The 21,908-nt window shown below is 37.3% G+C and overlaps 2 protein-coding genes across 2 annotated transcripts in view; one reads left to right on the top strand and one right to left on the bottom strand.

Moving 5' to 3' along the window:
- The first annotated feature begins 1,360 nt into the window (after nucleotides 1-1,360).
- Nucleotides 1,361-11,611, top strand: LOC145229672 (uncharacterized). The gene is made up of 17 exons (XM_080095006.1): nucleotides 1,361-1,694; nucleotides 2,221-2,324; nucleotides 2,387-2,483; nucleotides 2,561-2,657; nucleotides 3,514-3,656; nucleotides 3,942-4,042; nucleotides 5,444-5,525; nucleotides 5,771-5,926; nucleotides 5,993-6,115; nucleotides 6,176-6,328; nucleotides 6,529-6,618; nucleotides 7,142-7,258; nucleotides 7,766-7,854; nucleotides 7,917-8,013; nucleotides 8,093-8,189; nucleotides 10,679-10,807; nucleotides 11,146-11,611. Exons 1-17 carry the CDS (start codon nucleotides 1,415-1,417, stop codon nucleotides 11,234-11,236), a joined length of 2,046 nt encoding a protein of 681 aa, XP_079951132.1. The 5' UTR covers nucleotides 1,361-1,414; the 3' UTR covers nucleotides 11,237-11,611.
- A 3,368-nt stretch (nucleotides 11,612-14,979) lies between these two features.
- Nucleotides 14,980-21,908, bottom strand: part of LOC145227814 (SCO-spondin-like) — a 44,773-nt gene continuing 37,844 nt past the window's right edge. The window contains exons 65-80 of the mRNA XM_080092732.1: nucleotides 21,727-21,867; nucleotides 21,380-21,475; nucleotides 21,218-21,280; nucleotides 21,025-21,104; nucleotides 20,681-20,853; nucleotides 20,104-20,214; nucleotides 19,517-19,728; nucleotides 18,852-19,019; nucleotides 18,273-18,474; nucleotides 18,044-18,162; nucleotides 17,822-17,961; nucleotides 17,616-17,736; nucleotides 16,596-16,838; nucleotides 15,926-16,062; nucleotides 15,629-15,779; nucleotides 14,980-15,088 (exon numbers count right to left, since the gene is read on the bottom strand). Coding sequence (XP_079948858.1) covers nucleotides 15,057-15,088; nucleotides 15,629-15,779; nucleotides 15,926-16,062; nucleotides 16,596-16,838; nucleotides 17,616-17,736; nucleotides 17,822-17,961; nucleotides 18,044-18,162; nucleotides 18,273-18,474; nucleotides 18,852-19,019; nucleotides 19,517-19,728; nucleotides 20,104-20,214; nucleotides 20,681-20,853; nucleotides 21,025-21,104; nucleotides 21,218-21,280; nucleotides 21,380-21,475; nucleotides 21,727-21,867 — 2,189 coding nt within the window. The 3' untranslated portion in view covers nucleotides 14,980-15,056. The remainder of the gene's footprint in view (nucleotides 15,089-15,628; nucleotides 15,780-15,925; nucleotides 16,063-16,595; nucleotides 16,839-17,615; nucleotides 17,737-17,821; nucleotides 17,962-18,043; nucleotides 18,163-18,272; nucleotides 18,475-18,851; nucleotides 19,020-19,516; nucleotides 19,729-20,103; nucleotides 20,215-20,680; nucleotides 20,854-21,024; nucleotides 21,105-21,217; nucleotides 21,281-21,379; nucleotides 21,476-21,726; nucleotides 21,868-21,908) is intronic.

The raw sequence follows: 21,908 nt of genomic DNA, 5'->3' as shown, positions 1-21,908 counted from the left end.
CCCACGAACCCTCCAATGCGGCCCACAAACATTCAACAACAACTGTTTTGTCAGATTTTTATCTATGTATAATAAATTTTTCCTCATTTTCAAAGGGAAAGCCATTATTTAAACACACATTTACAGAGATTTAATTTATGATTAAAAATTCAAGTGCTATAAATAGAAACGATAGTAATTAAACCGTTTCTTAAAGCGTTAGATATCAGGCGTAATTAAAACTCCTTTGCCAAAAATTTTGATTTTTAAAATGCCCTAAACAGATTTTGTGTTACTGAAAATAGTATTACCAGCCTATAGTAGCCATATGGATCAAACTTTTTGGCGCCTATTGTGTACAAACAACGCCCAAAAACAAGTACTACAAGCGTCACAATATAGATTTTGGGGCGTCAATAGAAGGTTATATGATATAAACCAGGGGCGCAGCACAACCTTTTTGATACGACGGCCGCATCACAGCTTCTTATTTCACCAACTGCCGCCATTTACCTGTTTATTTTTGTTTTAAAATTACTGATGTAATTTCCTTTTTTCTGAAAAACACATTCAGGCGTAAGGACCACAAGCCCTCGAAATAATGGCAAAGACACCGTTTAGACAAAATAACGAAAAAGTTTGAAAACCACTGGGTTAACGCAACTGAGATAAATTTTGTCAGGGATTGTGCATCATAAAATATGGCAACCCTATACTAGGCTGGTAATACTCTTTTTCGTACCACAAAAACTGTTTAGAGCAGTTTAAAAATGAAAACATTTAGCAAAGGAGTTTTATTTATGTCACAACCGCCAGTACATATATTTTAATAAACATGTTCACGGCCGCACAAACTCGACACTGCGGCCGCATGCGGCCGTACGGGCGCAATTTGTGCTCCGCTGAAAACCAATTTGTTTACATCTGTAATTTTAAAACTAAAACCAGTAGGTAATTGGCGGTTGTTGCTTAAATAAGGATCTGCAATGCGGCCGTCGTAACGGAGAGGTTGTTTAGGTTTACATGTGGCCCCCGATCCCCGCAAGTTTGACAGCCCTGGTATACGTATATGCGATAAATCTATTTCTTAACATCAGTAATATCGAAAGAAAAACAAGTAAACACTAAGTTGCAGTTGGTGAACTAAGTATCTGCGATGCGGCTGTCAAAGCGAAAAGGTTGTGCACCCCTGATCTAATAGCATGGAAACGAAAGTCTAACATGAATACAACTACTAAACACTAATTTAAAACCGCTGCAAAAATAACTAGGGAATTATATTAGGCGATTTTATGATTAGGGCGCACAAACAAGCTTGCAGGCCCATACACTGAAATTAATACCACATGATACCTTGTCCAGTCGGCTATGATTGTTCACACAGGTCAAACTCGACTTAATTATTATTTTTCTTTAAAGAGAATATCTTTAAAACATGTTGTTGCAATTTACTGCGATTGTGTTGTATTATACGTCACTGGTCGGCGGGCAGCAGCAATGCAGTTACGTCACTGTTCCAGTGTGTGGTGATGACGTCACTCTCACACCCGGAAGCTTGGTAAGTGGGAGGGGCCAAAAGGGGGACGCTGGGCCCCCCGGAAAAATGGGCCCAAGGGGATTACCCGGAATGAAAGGTGATAAGGGGGCTGTTGGGCAAAAAGGAGAAGCGTCGGACTTGGAAGAATTTAAACAGGAAATGAGAGAAAGACTTGAAGGTAAATGTTTCACACGTTTGAAGGTTTAAGATTAAACTATTTGCAAACGCAAATAAAAAGTTTTGCCTGTCGTTAGTTTTTAAATGAGCGATTTCGGTTTGTCATACCCAGTGTTTCTCAACCTTTAGGTTTTGCAAAAACCTTGAGGCCCACAGTTTCGTCAACACTGTAAGCTTCGCTCGTTTTAGGCTTGTTGTAAAACTTACACGCATTGATTTAGTATGATTTATTTCGATCAACTATTCGCTGGAAAACTTGTTTCAATAGTCAACCACTTTCTTAATTTTGATATTTGACTATTTCAACCACAGTAATAAGCACGCTCAAAAAACTTATATTCATCAACGTGGAAATACGATACGAATATGACCATAAGTGAGTCAGGCCAGAATCAAGCCCGTTTTATATAAACTTAAGCCCAAAGTTGAAAACGCTCCAATAAGATAAATGTTTTCCGCCACAATCTAACAGTTTGAACAATTGTTTTGTGGTCGTATTTCAATTTAATTGTATTTTTACTTTCCAGTGATCGAGAGCACACTATTTAACAATCGCTCTGAGTCATCAGTGAACGGAAACCACGGGCTGATTAGTAACGACGAAGGAGCAGTCCTCGAAGGCGGCTGGACAGTAAACGAAGGGTTGACAATTAACAAATAAACGTTATGGAAATAGTCTTATTTTTTCTACAGGTTTTTCAAAAACGATTTGACGGAAGTGTGAATTTTAGCAGAAACTGGCAGGAATATAAAGATGGATTCGGAAACATGAGTGGCGAATTTTGGCTAGGTAAACAACTGTGGTGCATAGCTTGTAGGCGCGTAAAGTTGCCTATAGTAATCAAGCTAAATTTTTAACTAAATCAGGTTTGGACAAAATACACACGATGACTAGCGGACGGAATTGCAGGTTGAGAATTGACTTGAGAGGATTTGATGACTCTACAGCTTACGCACAATACACGTAAGTATATGGTGATGATATTGGGTTTTATTACCAAGATAACGAACACGGAACCACATGCCAAATATTGGTTCAAAAACGGTATATACTAAGTGTGAAGTACTGAAACTAACAGATTTATCAACCTAATCCTTTTAGGTCGCTGACTATTTTAGCATAACTGTTTTCTGACCAAGAAAAAAATGTAAATAAAGTTAGCGTGGAGTTACAAATGTTATAGTATATAATGAGGTGGTCGCTTATTCAGCTAAAAAAACAATGTTGAACAACAAATAATTACATCAAATTGTTAGTTGTCAGTTTTTCTTAAATCGCTTCGTGCAGTTGCCATTGTTCTATTAGTAGGAAATGGGCGAAATAACGCCTTTGATAAGAATCATTGTCACACGTGCTTAAAGCATCCTCTTCACGACAACGAAACACATTAAGACATCGCACTGGTCAAGCTATTTTAGTGTGTAGATTGTTTTTCATTTAAATAAAGTTGAGGGTATATACGGGACACATTTTACGACTTTAAAGATTCTGACAATGAACAGACAAGCCTTGTTAAAAACAAAACCTTTCGACACATCTTATCATAATGTATGAGATATATGTCATCATCAAACAAATAAGAGTAAATAAATGAAAAGATTTATTTGCGATCAGAGTACAAGTGGGTTAATGTTAAGGAATTTCCGCAATTTGGTCCCAATTTTAACGTGGGGCCTATACCCGGAAAACGAAACGTGACTAGGAGTTTGTGTCTAATTTAATATTGTCTCATAATATTTTCAGAATATTTTATTAATCATGTTACTTCTTCCCTTATTTGTCAAACGATTTTTCATTTGTCAAAAAACTGTTTTCGCAGTTCGTTTGCAATCGACGACGAATCAGACAATTATCGTTTACAAGTTTCTGGTACAGTGGAACGGCTGGTGATAGTCTTATTACGACGCACAACGGGATGCAATTCTCCACTCAAGACCAGGACCATGATGAGTGAGTATCGTAAATTATAATGCCTTTTCAAAAAGTTTTTGGCGACTGCTTTAAAAAAACATGAAATTTTTTTTCTCATCAAAAATCTCTCTTGTTGCTCCATACTTGCCTAAGTAAAAAAAGTGCAATATATGTGGAAAGTGAACGTCGTTCCAAAAAATGATATAAACTCAGTATGTAAATTATTTTAATGGATTCGAGACAACTGGTAAAATACATTTAACTTTCTCAAGATCAAATCAATGTTTGAGTGTTATTATACAACAGTGTGATATTTACTGAAATGTTACTGCACAGACAGTCACGCAACTGCGTACTTGAATGGGGAAATTCTGGCGGGTGGTGGTTTAAAAGTTGTTTCACTTCTAAACTCAACTCAGAATGGGGAAGATCAGAAGGTCATCTGCACAACATGATCTGGAAAACCTGGAAAGGGTGGGATGAAGCGATTAAAGAGTCAACAATGAAGATCAGATGTGATTAAAACCTTTCTTTGACGATGCAAATAACATTTCCTATCATTATCACAATACTCATTGTAAATGGAACCAAAAATTGTCAACGAATCGCATTAATAATAAAAACTACACAATCGGTTTTCAACCGGTGGTGAAACAAATAGGTGTAGCTTTTTGTCGCAGCAACTCGCTCTTGTTTAGTTGAACACAGCAGCAGCTATAACTCAACTTGTTTTGTCACACGCGATGTCCTAATTTGCTCGTTCCAGTTCAGAAAGAGCGATTACATCTTCATCAAATATGCTTTCACGTTTCGAAAATACGCGTTTTACTTAATGCATAGTCCGCGACCGTGTTTTAAGCTAAAAATAGCCCTAAATGTACTTGTAATCTCAGCATTCTAATCCCGGGATAAAGAAGTAAAAAATCCCGGGGGATCCCGACCCCAGGGATTTCTAAATCGTTTCGCAATCCAAACACGACTTCTTTCAAGAAATGCCAATTGTTTTGCGGATAATGCCACGGGACGATGCATACTTGGACGCTAGTGTAACAAACCACACGAAAAAATCATCTTATTATCACAAGAATGTGGTCTAACGTTAACAATGATATCGTGCAGCGAATCGCATCAAATTGTCACACCGGACGCAGCATGTATACATCACGCTTCAACTACCCATTTCCGTTATCTTGCAGTTGTATAAAGTAGCGCTTACGGAAAAGCCCAGAGTTTAGAAACCACGTTGAGTCACATAGTTTAGTTGTAAGGTTTCGATAATCGCGCCTTACTTGCCCGAACTTCTAATGGAAAATAATTCGGTTAGGCACAAAGCAGATTCAACCAAAAAGCTTGTAATAAGTCAGTTTACAATGCAGAGTATTTTCTACATCAACTAATAGTAAGGTAGTTTCTATGCGACAGCACCATAAAGTATTTATCGAACAGCAGCACTTATATAAGCTATTGCTGCCAGGCATAATATCAAGTTTGTAGAGCTCTTCTGTGAAGACGACCTGTACAGGACGTCAAAATGTCGGAATAAAATTACATTTGCCAGAAGAGCTCAGCAGCACTTACTTTGCTATTTGCATAATTCCTATATTTGAATGTCGTTTTGTTAAAAGGTAAACGGACAAGCAGTATATACGAGCGTAGCCTGAAATTTTATCTCCGATCAATTTCGTGAGGTCTATACATAAGATGCTTACAACTAACAATCGCAGAATTAGCTTTCTTTTCAAAAATGTGCCCTTAGTTAAACTATTGTACCAAAAATATCAGTCGGAAATCTTTTGTTAATCCAAAGATATACACATCTGGTTATAGATTACAGGTAGATGACAATGAATTTACTGAAAGCTAGTGCCTTGGTGCTGATATTCGTATCTGACTTCATTGTGACTTTATTGGGACTGTCAGGTAACGTAATTAAATTAACCAATTGATGACTTAGCTATTGTTCTATATTTGCATTGTTTGTAATTAATGGTAAAAAAGCGGGAACGGTTCGTCGTTCCGAGAAATAATTGCCACTTGTTCGACCACATAACTTTTTCATAAAGTTTTCATAATACCCCTTGATATTTATTATAATTCCTTGGACGAGACTTCGCGTCTAACATAACCTTCACAAAAATGTACAAGAACCTAAAGTGTTGCTTTAGTGACGTGCAAGACACAGTTTTCTGACTTGAAGCACTCGATCACCAGCATACTTTGCCCCGCGAACTGCTGGGAAGAAAATCCGTCGTTGTGTGGAAATGGGGTCTACACAAGCGGCCCGATATGTCTTGCAGCAATGTACGACCAACAGATTGATAGTGAGTGAAGTTATATCCTCCATTTTTGGGGTTTTTAAAGAAACTCAATGCAAAAAACTTCTTTAGATTCCGGTGGACCAGTACAGGTTTTTCGCAATCCGGGCCGAGGAGCTCAGTTGTACGGAAAAGATAGAAATGGCGTTCAAACTCAAACCTGCTCTGCCAGCAAATATTCGTACACCTTTTCAAGTAAGAATATTTTCAACTGACATGCTGTTATTATTATCCTAAAAATTAACAATGTGTTAGTGACTTGCAAAACAACTGGCAACTGCGAATTACCTATCACTCATGTCTACTGTCCTGCAAAATGCACCGGTGCTTCGTACACGTACACGAGTGGAAAATATTTCACCAACAGCTCTGTCTGCGCTGCTGCAAAAAGGCGAGGAGCTATTTCAGGTCAGTAAAATAACAGGCTTGATTTTTGAAACTTAACAAAGGGTAGGTGCTTTGACGAATGCCTGCAAACTAGATTGCTCATGACATGTATGTTTGTAGGTTCTGCTATTTCATACAATAACAATGTGGATATATAATTCACTTGCAAAAAGCCTTTTTTGGAATCTTAAGTTGCATTTACAAAGAATTTGTTGTCACAGTCGCTGGTGGCAAGGTTGTCATCTATGCAATGACGGCAAAGGCGTACAACGGCACAAATACGACCAACACCGACTGGTTTTCTTTCGAAGGTGAAACATTTTTATACGTTTGTAAAAAGCTGCAGGGTGCAGACAACGACAATGTAAAATATTTTTTTCAAAAATCGTTCTACTGGTCACATATACGCTTCACGCATTATTTGGCTTGAATTTATTACCAAGACGATTTAAATGGTGTAATCATGGGTAACCCTGATTACTTGATTGCCATATAAATTTACCCTGATAAATAATTCCACGCGAGCCGAACCTTTCCTAACAAAAGTTTAGTTGCATGAATTAATCATGCTCATACTCTCCCAAGCAGTTTACATTCACAACCGGATTTTAGTGGTTTTGTTATGTCGCTGTAAAAAAGGTTGATCTCCGGTCGATTTCACAGATGAATATTCTGTTTACAAACAAAAATGATTGTAATTGCTTACTAACACTATTAGTTCATGAACTATCACCCTATGTTAAAAAATTCACATCTCTTCCTTGGCCACAGTTTCCATTTGAAGGACCAATTTGACCGTGGGCCTTAGTTTGGACATCTGTGTTATTGTTGTAGATTTTGATGTGTGCTCCTACGTGAACCCGTGTGCAAATAACGGCACATGCGTCGACTTGCTCGCTGATTATGGCTGCTTATGTCCGGAAAAATACTCTGGAAGGAATTGTGAGACCAGTAAGTCGATTTTAATCGATTTAATTTGAACGAATGGAAAATGTCATGATAGTTTTTTTGCTGACAATGCGATGTACAGGGCAGTGATTTGAATAACATGGGTTAGTTTTAGACAACAAGGATAAACTTTGGCACACTTATTCAGAAATTAATTTTTTTTTAATTTAAAATTGCCATTTTTGCCAGAATTGCCCTGTTCCCCTGGAAGCCAAGAACCTCCATTTGCCGAAAAACTAAAGATTTTTTTTTAATAAGCGATTTCGGCTTGTCTTACCCAGTGTTTCTTAACCTTTCAAAACGTTTTGCAAAACCTTGTGCCCCACTGTTTCGTCAACACGGCAAGTTCCGCTCGGTTCAAGCTTATTGTGAAACTTATAAGCACGGCGAAAAACCTTGTGGCCGAGTAAGTCAGGCCAGAATCAAGCCCGTTTTATTCAAACTTAAGCCCAATGTCGAAATCGCTCCGATAAGTGAAATATTTTTTCTCCATGTGTTTGTATTTTTCAGTGATCGAGAGCACACTAAATAACAATCGCCCAGCGAACCAGGGACTGATTAGTAACGACGAAGGAGTAGTCCTCGAAGGCGGTTGGACAGTAAGCGAAGAGTTGGTAATTAAGAAAGAAACATAATGAAAATAGTCTTATATTTCCTACAGGTTTTTCAAAAACGATTTGACGGAAGTGTGAATTTTGGCAGAAATTGGCAGGAATACAAAGATGGGTTCGGAGATATGAGGGGCGAATTTTGGCTGGGTAAAATACTTTTGTGTATTGTCTTTGGCCGCGTAAGTTGAGTAGTAAACAAGCTAAACTTTAAATTTAAACAATTCAGGATTGGAAAAAATAAATAGGATGACGAGCGGACAGAGGTGCAGTTTGAGAATCGATTTAAGAGGATTTGATGACTCTACAGCCTTCGCACAATACACGTAAGATTATGATGATGATGTATGGGTTTAACAGGGGCCCACAGGCCAAATATCGGCAGAAAAACGGCTCATACTAAGACTAAGTGTTCCATTTTATTAAAGCTGAGAGTAAATAAAAACATAATTCACGGTTTTAAAGATTCTGACTCTGCCGTGAACATGTTTATTAAAATATATGTACTGCCGGCTGTGACATCATTAAAAGTCCTTTGCTAAATGTTTTCATGTTTAAACTGCTCTAAACAGTTTTTGTGGTACGAAAAAGAGTATTAACAGCCTAATAGTCGCGTCCAACGTTTTGTACGCCTATTGTGTGCAAACAATGCGAACAATCAGGTACCACAAACATCACAATATATATCAGGGGTCACCAAACTACGGCCCGCGAGGTCATTTCATCCGGCCCGCGACCACATTTTTTAGGTTGTCAAATCGCATTGATAACTTTGTAACATTTAAAAAATAATCTACTTCTTACGAAAGTTTTCCTGTCGCGATATGTAGAATTAATATTACCTTGTTTTGTGGGATTATAACGCCCAGGTTTGACCCAAAGCCAGATTGTTACGTCACAAACAAGACTACAAGTGTCAATTGTGCGCAAACCATTGCTTTCTTGGGTCACTTATGACGTAATATACAAGCATTGCTTGTAAGATGAGACTAACTATACAATTTAATAGTCGTTTTTTTCACCAGATTTTTAATGGGAGTACAGAAAGACCATATCTTGGCTCCCCTATCAAAATCGCCTTGCGAGCTAAGTTCGAAAAGACGGCGCTGGGGCATGTAAACTGTCCGGCCCGCGCAAATTATTATTAAACTTATCCGGCCCGCGGTGAAAAAAGTTTGGTGACCCCTGATATATATTATGACTAGGGCAAATATTTTTTGACTTGACAAAAAAAAGTCAAAATTGTTCACAAAGTCATAATTTTTTACAAAGTTAAAATTGTTTACAAACATTGTCGTGGTGTTGTAGAGGTTGCACTCTCAGTGAACTGTCCATTTTACACCTTGTAGCCTACTTTATACTGTTGTAATTGGCCCATTGCCTACTCATTGTGAATCATAAACCATAAAGTGAGTGAAATAATTAGGTTGATATGGCGTGATGCTCAACACATCTCAAAACGTGCAAAATTTTGGTAGGTCCCAAGTCATTTTACGGCAGCTGCAGGTTAGGTGCAGCTCTTGCTTCGGTTTTGCTTTTGGTATTTCATGTATCTTTCGTTTAGACAACTGTATTGAATAATTTTCGTTGTGTCTTAGCTGCAGTTTTTTGGCAGTGATTTTTACTTAGCTCATTTCCCTTTTCAGAACAGACTAGGTCTGTGTTCAGAGTTTTGCCCTTCTGTTAAAAATTTGGTCTACAGAGTAGCGTACAGCCATATTTTAACTTTTTGTACAATAATGTGTAATTTAACTACTTTTTCATAGGTCAAAATTTTGTCAAAAAAAAAAGTTTTTTAAAGTCAAAATTTTCAATTTGTAGGTCAATTTTTTTCGTTTTTTAGGTCAAAAAATAATTGCCCTAATTATGACACAAAACATAAGACTAATCTTGTGCAGCTTAATCTGTGCACCAAGCTTAGAAATTAATCTGGCGTTTATGGCGCCACTAAATGTTATATGATATAAACCAATTTCTTTACATCAGTAATTTGAAAACAAAAATAAAGTTAATTGTAAAACAACGTAACGTTTCGACACATCTCATATAAGACATAGCCTATGTCAGGGGTGTCCAACACGTGGCATGCGTGCCAAAAGTGGAACGCAGAGCATTTGAAAATGGCACGCAATTTTTGGACATTCAGATGCTAAACATCAGGATTTGTCACGTAATTAATATTTTTCTATTGATTCTTTTTGGCCTTTCTAACTTCAGTAAAGATGATCAGTATCAAGGTTACACAAATCCACTAAATAAATTAGTCGTTTTTAGACTTGATCCGTATACTTTTAGGCGTTTGAAACTGTCGAATTTTGGATAATTCCGGGCCTTTATGCTGTCGTATTATATTCCATATTATGGATTCTGCGCTTTAAGCGACATGGTATGTTATAAAAGGTTTCTGGAGTATCATAAACAAGTTTACTCATTACTCGCGTTTGACAACATATTTTTTTCTACCGGTAAGACGTTTAAGACATGGCTTGAAAAAAGTAGGCCTACCAAACGTTGGCACGCGAGTATATTTTAAAACCTAGATTGGCACGGCGGTGCTTTCGAATTGGACACCCCTGGCCTATGTTAACCTCAAAGTAAATAAGAATAAATAAATGTAAACTTTCATTGGCGATCAAAGAACAAGTGCGTTCTTTGTTTATGGAAACTCCGGAAGTCAGTTCCAGTTTTTAGCGTACGAGTTGGTACCTAAATTTATTATGTGGTATTTTAGTTTAAATATCTTTTAAAACCATGATGCTTCTATCCTAATTAATTAGTAAAAAACGATTCACATAAGTAAGAATTTTTTTTCAAGTTCGTTTGCAATCGACGGCGAATCAGACAATTACCGTTTACATGTTTCTGGATACAGCGGAACGGCTGGTGACAGTCTGAAAGGACACAACGGGATGCAATTTTCTACTCAAGATCAGGATCATGATACGTAAGTACGATAACTTTACCACAATGACCAAAAGTTAAACGATCCTTTTCCTCGAAAATTTATTTTTCGGCGCAATACAAATAAGCTTAGATAAAAAATGTATGTGAAATATGGAAAGAAAATAGTGCCAAATAACATGACATAAATCAAAATACTAACTAAAATGGATTTGCGCTCAAGCGTAAAACACATCTTAATTTAAATTTGTTTTCGCTTGTTTATCGATATTTTACTGAAACGTTGTGACACAGAAGTGCAAGCAACTGTGCACTTATGTGGGAAAGCGGGTGGTGGTTTACAAGTTGTTTTGATTCTAAACTTAACGGTAATTGGGGAAGATCAACAGGCAATTGGCAAAACATGATCTGGTCTCACTGGAAAGCTGATAATGCGATCAAAGGATCAACAATGAAGATCAGATGTGATTGAAACCACTTTAGATGATACAAATAACATTTCCTATTATTACCCTTCTACTTAGTGTAAAAAATAATGACCAATGACATTAATAAAAAAAAATCACCAGTGGTTTGCTATATGAAAATTGAACACAGCAGCAATCGTAACTCAACTCGTTTTACTCGACTGTAAGCCGTCCTCGTTTATAAGCCGCAAGTTGAGGTGTTAAAAAAATAATGTAAGCCGGCCTCGATTGTAAGCCGCACGCTGGAATATTAGATACTATTGTTTCACAATATATCGTTTTGTTGTTACTTATCATAACTATTTTCCCATATTTGTTAGTTACGTTAATAACTGTACCCAACTGAACGTATATCGACATATAAGCTGTACATGCATATGAATTTTAAACCCGCAAATAAATTACAAATTTGCAAGTGTAGAAATAATATCAGTAATCAATTAAAATGTAGCCTAAGCCACACAAACGGCAGGTAAAAAAACAAACAATACAAGCTGCCGCTTACAATCGAGTAAATACCGTTTTGCAGTTGGAGTTCCGCCATTCAGAGATTTTAAACATTTATATTAAGCAACAAAGCTATATAAGCTGTGTCGGTTTACCTGCAATTTTAAAAAACGAACTCCAGTTCAAATCGACCACAAAATGTGCCTATAGGAGGATTGTAATAATCGGATAGCTCCCTTATGTATAGATCAAAATAATATACATGCTTAAAGTTTAAATAAGTGATGATTTTTGAATAAAATACAGGAATTGTCTAGTTTACAAATCTACATTCACAGCATTTGGTCAATTCATGCGCTTTTGGGACAACGTTGTAAGCGTATAGTCACAAAAAAGCGATAACAGACAGGAAGCCAAAATTGCATTCTATCTTGAGGCTAAATAGAAATTCAAGCAACGTCATGCATCGAAGTTTCGATTCGGTAAAAATACTTTTTAGGAAACGTTTTTTTCAAGAATGCTTAAAAGTTGTCTAATCAACCTGCTTCATGCGTACACAGTGAGTGAACTAGTCAATATTTGTGCAAAACATGAATCACGTTGTCCACGACAAAATATGTTTTTTGACGTTTCGGATTGTTATAAACAAAATACTATAAAATAAAATCAATTATCAAACAACGCCTAAAAATTTGTGATGGGTCAATAAAAAGCCATCAGCATTAGAAAACTGTACATGTTTGTGGCAAAAGGCTCTAAGGCCAGAATTTTGCGTTTCTGTTGCCCTGGTAACAAAAGAGTCTTCTTGTCAAGGTTTTTTAATATGCTATAGATGTATCGTATCGTATTTTATTTTGTTCACGTGCACTTGAACGCGACAAGCATAGTAAGTTATGACGATACAATGGCACGACAAACACAGGACACAGCTGCGAAAACCTAGCGGTTGAAAATACGCTAAAATGATACTAACAGGTGGAGGGCAGCGGTAAAAAACGCAGCAGCTGTACCTGGTAAAAAAGCGGGCCTGTTGAGGCGGTTTTGTGCAATAGTCATGTAGACATGTTCGTTCTCTGAAAAAGATGAAAAACTTTTCAAATTGTTGGTTAGGTGTTCCACACCTTTGGAATGTCACCAAACGTTCAGTTCTTTGTGTCATAATCCCAAAACCAAATGTAAACCCAGACTAGATACTGAATAACAAATGCCAACATGATGAAAAGGGGATAAAACCCATTTCTGCAATCACCTGTGGTCGAACTCGAAGCATTAAGCAGATTAACATGCAACCTTGTTACCTGCTGATGTCAAGTCACTTGTACATGTTGCTTACAAAGATGGGTCTGATTTGAATTTGTGCTGTTCCAAAGGCTGGGAAATATATTTTTTGACAAAATCAAGCAGATTCCACAAATAAATATGGAATTGTATGAAACCAAAGCTAAGAGAAAGCAAAAAGTTTTGAAAAACACAATTTGGTCCCAGTTTTGGTCTTTCCACTGGCCTTGTGTGTCAGGAAAAACTGCAAATAACAAATAAACAGTGACAAAACTTTGCATTCAAAAAGTAGAACCAGGACAACCACAATTTAACTTTGTTTTTGCTTTAATTAGATAGTAACTGTGTTACACTAACTTTATAAGTAGATGTTTAACCTGTGTAACTTTAATTTTACGGGAGTCTTGAATAAGTGTTTCAATGCAAATCCTTCAAAAACATAAAAAAATGTGGTAATATGAAAATACCTTACTGTTTTAAACTGTGTTTCTGGCCAATGATACATTCTAATATGCATTCCCATAATCATATAAATATGCCTTTATGGTCATTGCAACCAAATTTTTGCATAGATTTTGCTGTCACCAAACATGCATGTGGTTGACTTGTGTCCTGTTATAGCTGGAAGTTATAAATATAGGACAAAAAATAAGTTGGTGTAATGGTACATCAACCCTATATCAAAATGCTTGCTATTAGTTTTGTCCTTATATCCTTCCTACTACAGTAGTTGTTACCAGCAGCAGGTCTGAAATTTTCAGTCGACATCTTAATCATTGTCAATGTAAGTTGTTTCTTTTTGCAGGCCTGAGCTCATTAAGCTAAAACAGTTTAACACTAAAATGCAATTTACACATTGTGTATGGTTATGTTCAAGCCAAAGTTAGAAAAGATAAGTAGAGGCAGAGCTAGTGTCCAGAAACAGCAATCCCAAGATTGTAAAAAATCATAACTCTGTTTCCAAATGGAACAGTTAATTTTATCTTGTATGTTAAAGGTTAGATAATAGTAAAAAAATGATGATTTAATTTGTGTTTACATTTTATACGCTTCGACGATAAACAGCAATCAAAAACAATGTTATAAAACAAATGTTTGTTTTCCTTTCTCATTTTCTGATTAACTGATCTTATTAAACAGATCTACTGTCCTTACTTAGTTGCTAACATTACGTGTCATAAACGCGTACAAAGTTACTGTAGTAAAACCTATTCATTATGCTGACAAATCATCTCTTATCTCAACTATTTCTTTATAGGTTAACATTTAAAACGTGATTGTTTTAAAGTAGCGCGATGGGCACTCATGCATACCCTACATCTTAATTTCACATCGACCCAAAAAATTTCACATCGAAACACATCACCAAACAATATCTTTACCAGTTTTTGTCGCATTAAAATAGTAACGACGAATTTAACAACAGTATCTGCCTGTTATGTTTACACTAAATTATTGTTATATCTTTTAAGTCAAAGATTTTTTAGGGATGCTTGCAAAAACAGTTCATGACATTATACTATTCCTAAGTAATTCAAAAATGAATACTGTATTTTTTTTAATACGATGCAAAGAAGTTCTCAGATTATTTCTTTAAATCAACTGATAACAAAGTTTAGTGGCAGACTTAGTTTTACTAGATGTTACATTTTGGTTCTCTATTTTTGTCAATTAGGCTACAATTGACTTCACTTTGGTTCCCAAGCAGTTGCTTGGCCATTGTGAGCGAGTTGCGTATGTGCTGTGTGCCCAGTTGGGGCATCGCGCAGACTAGGTGATGAGGCATTTTTTATCCTGTTACTCCCAGCAAACTGGAGTACTGCAGCTTACAATTGATCTTGTCAACAACATCACTTTCGGCCGTTTCGCAATAATGTTTTATTTAAAACATTGTAAAGTGTGACAAAAATAGTCCCTCGAGGAAAATTGAGATTAAAGATTAAATTAATGATGTTTTTAACCAGTATTATAAAGTCACTAAAACTGTCTTGCTGAACCTCATGAATAAGAACTACAACCAACATCGGAAAGTAAAATGTGTTTATTCTACAAGTATATTTGTAACACAATGAAGGCACATACAATCCTTTATTCTTTAGTTTACGGATCCGCTCTCATCATCCCACTGTTGCCTGCAAATTGACAGCATTACAAATTAACTTAGAAGATGCCGAATACAATTTTTAAACAATGAGCACACAATACCACTTAAGAGGCAGACCTATTCGTACAATGGCGGTAGAGCTAGCGTAAGAAATCTCAACGAACAAAGTTTGCTAAGTAGCCTACTGATAGATTATTATCATTGAGACTGTAGGGATCTCGACATTTAGTTTCCTGTCCTATCTCAGTTCCTATCGATAGGAACCAAGTTTTTTTGGTTTATTGCTATTTTTATTATTAAACCTTACTTCAACGCTAATAGCAATAACAGTCAACATTTTTAAAAAATTTTGCTTCTGAATATTCTTTATGCCTTTTGTGCCTTCTCTCGGTACTTAGTCAAACTTGTCAGTTGTGAGTTCTTACGCTACTTTACCTGCAAAGGCCTTCTCAAAGAGTAGCTTTGAAAATATTGTTCAGTGATTTTGGTGGATTATATCAATAGCACAAATATTTTAATTCTTTTCAAAGGGGGAATCTAGTTTGGTATTATGTATGTTTTTACTTACCTGGGCAACTGTTACACGAGCAACGTTCAATGTTTGGGACTTCAACCAAACGCTCGCTACCGTCCGGGCAGTGAAGCGTAACAGTCACGTGGCTATATTGCTCGCTAACGTGATGCGTGCAGCATTCGCAAGTTGAGTGTATAAAAGGTTCCTGTGAAAATCAAAGTAGAATTTCAACGTTTTTTACGGTGTCAGTGGACAGAAATTGTATGTTACTCATTATGGTAGATCCACAAATTTTAATCCAACTTATGGCAAAAAATGAGATTAAAAAAATGTATGTTGCTTGCGACTTACGTAAGGGAGCACGTGGACCGACGACCGGCAGCTTCCCGCGCAAAATCGAATTTCTGTATCACGTGACATGCATCCGTCCAATGAGAAGTTTCTCTTCTCTGTGTGGATTTGGCACTTTGGCAGGAGCGTTGGTTGAACTGGAAAGTAATGTAGTGATATGAGAGAAAGTAGAAAATACGAAAAAAGGCCATTTGTTTTAATGTGTGACTTCGATGAATTTATTGAACTAAGAATAAATATAGTATTGTGGGTTGGGAGATTTGTACTGACTACATTCAATTGCATAGCACCTTAATTTCGCCAACAGACAACGAAAAACTAGAGAAAGTGAAATATGCTGATTACACTACATTATTTTCCCCGAGTGAAACAAATTGTGTGTGGATGTGTGGACATACATAGGGGTCTACTTGTACCTGATTTTTTCTTTGCATCGCCAAAAATTGCACTTTAAACTGAATATCAGAATTTTCTAACTCGTTGCTTAGTAGATAAGGACTATAATAAACCTTGGGATCGATTGATTTAAGTTCAAAAACATTCACCCATTCGTCCTTAAGATTTGAATATGATACTAATGATGCTGTTGGCGAAATATGTATGTTTCAAAATCTCAAAAACAAATGCCTTTTTCGTGAACTTAAATCAACAGCAAAATTATTGTTAATACCTGATTCCGGCTGACAAGTTGCACAGCACTCCTTGCCTTTCTTTACTTTTATCTCTCCCTCACGACATGTGACGTCATCGCACGTGACATCATCGCATGACGTAGGCATTGGTGCTGTGGTAGTGTGTTCTTGGTCGGGACAGGGCACCTTGCTTTCGTTGCAGTTCCGAATTTCCAAAGTTGTGACGTCAGATGAGCAGTGCTGGTCCGACACGCATGAACGGGCACGACTTTGTGTCGAGTCTGCAAAGATTTGTTGGATTTTAAGAATATTACTTTTTTTGCTTGTATCACAAGCTTTGGACAGTGGGATAAGCACGTAGTTAGCTTCTTATTAATAGGACTTGCCGACCAGTCACTCCGCTAGGCACTGTATATTTCTCCCAAAAATTTGTGGTGTTTAATAGCAACCGATCGCTTTAAGCTGGAGAGTTGTAAAATGCATTGTTATCGGGGTTGGCTGAGAATTTCATGAAAAGAACATGGGGCTAACAATTCCATATTAAAAGAACTAAAATTACAGAATCAACAATGTCTAAAATATTATGGAGACATGAACCGACCCTCAGAAACTTTGGAATCTTTGTGCCTACATGGATGACCCCATGGCTAAAAAATAAGAGAGAGGCAAAGACTGCAATACGTAGAGCGAATTAAACACACAGTGGATGCTACATCACTAGCTGAGCTAATTCGAAGCTACTCGAACCGACAGAATTGGAAAGAAATCTGTGCAACTTAAGCGGCCCAAAAATCAGCTTTGGATTTGTGTAAAATTGTGTTTTCAGCATTTCTTTGAAGGAATTGAAATTGCTAACCTTGCACGTTTTAGAAATGTACTCGACTAGTCAAGAAGAACAGGCTAGCTCTTGATCTGTCCACCCAAACAGAATTTATATGATACGCAGCGAGATAAAAGAAGTGGTACGCGAACAATATAAGGTTGAGAACCACTGGTCTAACCGCTAAGCAAATGACAATTTATATGTATCATAAGATTGTAATTATGCCACAACGTACTTGCGCCGCAAGTGGTCAAACAAGAGCTCCACATGGACCATGCCGTCCAGCAAATGTTGCTACACTCAACAGAACCGTTTGTGGAACATCGGCATTCCTGACAAGGACCTTGTTTCCACACCTGAAAAATTAAAATGATGTATTCAATATTCCGCTTAGATTGGAAGCACAAAGCTTCTTGATGCAATGAATTTCGTTACACTTGCCTTAGATTCATAATCCGGCCCTTCGCATTGTCCACAAGGTGGAAGGTCGCAGTTTTCGGTTTCCATGGTACCCGCGTCGCATAACTCTTCGTCATTCGAAGCAGTGCGGAAACGGAATCGACTGACCGGAATTGACTCAACTGACAAATAATTACAGACCATTTTGTCTTTGCCGCAATTTTATCACAAACACACAAACAGCAAAATGTTCTTATCTCTTACCTTGACATGTGGCGTTGCAGCTTGTCCATGAACTCCAGTGACCCCATTTGCACGTGTCACGTGAGTCACAGTCTATGACGTCACAAGCAACGCGGCCAATCGAGCAGGTACAGTTTGACCTTAAGTAATCACAAATATGTTTTTTTATTATTTCTTGTTGCATAAAAAAACAACCCATGCAACTTAAATGACAAGGGTTGCGACTAAAAGCTAAGCAGCGACACCATACCTGCAAACTTGGCCATTTTTCTCGACACTAGATTCCACCCAGGTGACGCCCGTTTGCCTGTGGCGTTGTTCCCCGTCCACACACTCGCACTGATGCGCACTCACACACTGATTCATGCTCTCCTCGCCGATTTGCAGCAGTTTTCCGCCCTCGCACACACATACGAGTGAACAATCATCCGGGTCGCACTTTATTGACGACTCTACATGAATGAAATTTAGTACTTGGTAAAATGAGAAATTTTTGTAAAGAAACAATTTAGAAAAGCAATTGACAGATGGTCGAGTTGTTTGCGCATCCGCCCTGTGTTTTTAAGTGTGCGGGTTCTAATCCGATCTCGGTCGCTTGTGTTTCCCTGAACAATAAGCTAAGGCGGCGTTGCAACTACCTAGTCTGATGGGTTGAACTAAGTTGAGGTCGAAAAAAAATCAAATAAAAAAGATTCAACGGACTTGCAATACAACAAGCAGCATGGCGGCGGACTCATTGTGAGCATAACGTATCGGGCGTTGTCTGCCTGCTAAGAATCAAAATGAAAGAAACACATGCAAAATCAACATGCAAAATCTAGATTTTTACCGGTCGCAAGTTCGAAACATGTACGGGGTAGACGTAGAGCCAATAGGCTGTCGACACGTCGGCACTCGTCGCAGTTACGTTTTAACGTCATCCCAGGTGGACATTGATCCGTTGACGTGACATTTGGACATGGCGTCAGATAACATATTCGTGACTGCTTTTTCTCGCCTGTTAAGAAAGATAAAAGTCGGGTAAAAGCAATGTTGGAGATTTTTGCAAAGTACTGTACAAAACGATGATTATGTCACTTTAGTGCAGGGGTGGGCAACCTTTGTCACTGTGGGCCAAAAACAATTGCGATAATTGGATCACGTGCCGCACCTTTATATAACACAAAATGATTTTACTTTGTTGCATATTAAAAATGCATTACTACAAGTAAAATTCGTATTTGATTCTCGCAGCTTATTGCCAAGTCGTAGAAATATAGCACAGGTGCACTAATCTGCTCAAAAATACATAATAATTTGACTCGTTTGCCAGTACATTTGAAGTCCAAGTGTCTTTACAATCAAGGGCTGCAGGTTGCCCACAACTGCTTTAGTGGCACTTATTCACTCGCTGTGGTTCTTAACTCGTTTCAGGCCATGGACCACCAATTCAATTAAATAAATTTTCGTCGGATTTTCAACCCAGCATTCTAGACTATTTCATTATCCACCCACCTGCACATATACCGGATCCGGTTCCATTGTTACAAGTTCTAGTTCTTGTCTGACTACCTTTACCACAACCGCCGTAGCAGATTGACCAACTTTCCCATGTACTCCAGTGGTGTTTTGTAATGTTGGCACATTGTTTCCCATGACATACACGTCTTTGCTCTTCCAATAACTGGGAGTCGGATAAACTGGCATTGCAGTGGGTGATAGAGACACTGGAATAAAACAAATGATGTTTTTCTCATATCCAATATATAGCTGTCTTGGTTTTCGCGGTGAGCCGTTATTGTTAGGTTATTGGACTTTAAAGATTTTAAAACACAGTCTGAGCTGAAACCAAAAGGTAAGTCAAGTAAGTTTGTTTAGTATATTTGACAACGTTAAAATTGTCACCTAAAAGTGTTGGGCCAAAATGAATAGTTGATAAAACAGGATATAAAACTGACAAATGCTGGCATTTTTGCGTGAGCAATATCTTATTATAAGTCCATTGTATTAGGTGCTTTTTATCATAAATATGTGACACCCAAACGCCAAACAGTTCAGTTCAAAATTATGGACAGAATAATTCCACAAAAGTATGTTCTTACCGTTGGGTGGCGTTAGAGCACACTCTCTGGCGGCTTTGAAATCCAAGGTCACATGACTCACTGCACCCAGTCCATTGTGACCAGGTTGTAAAGGACGGTGGACAAGGTGAACTTGAATAAAAAAGAGTATGTTAATGCCTTGTCACCTTTGATAGGTTTTCAGTTTTTTTTTGCCAGTTACACACATCACAGTATATTTTACTATTTATTACACACAGTGGTGGGATTCACATTTTTTGAAAGCCGGTTCTTTCACAAAAATCCTAATTTCAGCCGGTTCATTGAAAGTAAACTCATACAGTAACCAGTAATGCTAACTGGTTCGCTGATCTCATAAAACCGGTGCAAACGGGCTAAATCCCTCCACCGATTACACATCATTTTATAAGATTAAATCGTTTATTGGAATAAAAAAGCATATGGTTATCTAAAGTTAGATATTTTTGCATTCAACCTCTCATTAAATTCCCTAAAAGTGCAAAGATGAGGTTTTACAGACATGCTTTAAAATTCGTATTCAAATAGAATACAATTTAAATTTAAAAATTAGAGTTAACTGTTTAAAACCATAACTTACCTGGGAATGCATCTGATAATTTGCCTCAAATTTTGCTCATCGCAAACGTTACCATGACGACAAGTTCGTGACCTCATCCTGACCCCTCTTTGACCTCCACAAGTCTCGCTGCAGCCGCTCCACCCCTGCCACGCCCCCATCGTGCACGACACGTCATCATTGCATGACATCACCTGTTGTGCGTCATCAAATTTATTTGGGAAAAAATATTGAACACGTATTTTTTGCCATTAGAGAGATAGTGATGACGTCATATGACATTGCTTTTTTAAAAATGACGCAATAATATGACGCAATTACTTTAAAAACTTGTTGAAAAACTTTAGCAAGTTTTTTGGACTTACTTCATCCGAGTTTCCAATACATTGTTGTTTTTCCTTCAAACAAATTCGGTTCCTCTGTTTCTGACCACCTTGGCAAGTAGCTGAAGCAAAGAATAAATAAAATTCCATTTTTTTAGTCTGTACCTTTTTGGTAATATATCTTGGGAAAGTTTACTTTTAAATTTTAGACCAAATAAGAATCAAGTCAACATACCACTACATTGGCTCCAATCTGTCCATAGATTCCACCCTTCGTCTCTAGTACAGTTTACGATATCTGAAATATAGGTTTAAATGAGTTATTTTGTTAAACGTTTCCCCCAATAAACACGCATTGTATGTTACCCCCTTTTAACATAAAATTATTTACGTTTACCTGATTCTGTAGAGCATTTTATCATTCCTCTTAATCCACATGTACACTGTTTGCAGTTGTGTTGGAAACTTTCGTTAAAACGGTAATGATTGAAACCTAAACAAACATGCAAATTGTCAATACATTTCTGTTTAGCAGAAAAAATAATATTTCTGTTTGTATTGTTTTTCTATTACCAAAACAACAATCAGTACTCAATTAAATAAAATTTAGATACATGACAAAAAGTTTTGGATGATAATTATACAAAGAGTAGGTCTCATTTTAAATCAAACTCATGCCGTCAGCGCGAGATTATTACGTCACTAGCGCAATTTTAAGCAAAAAAAAACTTGAATATCAATTACCCCCAGTCGATGGAAATGTGAAACACGAACACCGTTCCGGTTGAACGCACCCGAAGCCTTCGTCTCGGTCCAACGGATTCAGTAGCATGCCGTTTGGACAGATGCATTGTGGGACACATTTATCCCATCTTCGTTTCCGGTCTGAAAACACGAGAGGTCAAATTTCCAAACAAATTATCAAA

This window comes from Phallusia mammillata, chromosome 5, assembly GCF_965637545.1.
Source record: "Phallusia mammillata chromosome 5, kaPhaMamm4.hap1.1, whole genome shotgun sequence".
NCBI lineage: Eukaryota > Metazoa > Chordata > Ascidiacea > Phlebobranchia > Ascidiidae > Phallusia > Phallusia mammillata.
This window is presented reverse-complemented; position numbering and strand designations above follow the sequence as displayed.

What these genes read in the sequence shown, in the direction of transcription:
- LOC145229672 (XM_080095006.1), top strand. Translation starts at nt 1,415, where the DNA reads ATGTTGTTGCAATTTACTGCGATTGTGTTGTATTATACGTCACTGGTC. An exon ending in GTACGACCAACAGATTGATA is followed by an intron (nt 5,927 to 5,992) that starts GTGAGTGAAGTT and finishes AAACTTCTTTAG; the next exon opens with ATTCCGGTGGACCAGTACAG. An exon ending in GAGGGGCGAATTTTGGCTGG is followed by an intron (nt 8,014 to 8,092) that starts GTAAAATACTTT and finishes TAAACAATTCAG; the next exon opens with GATTGGAAAAAATAAATAGG.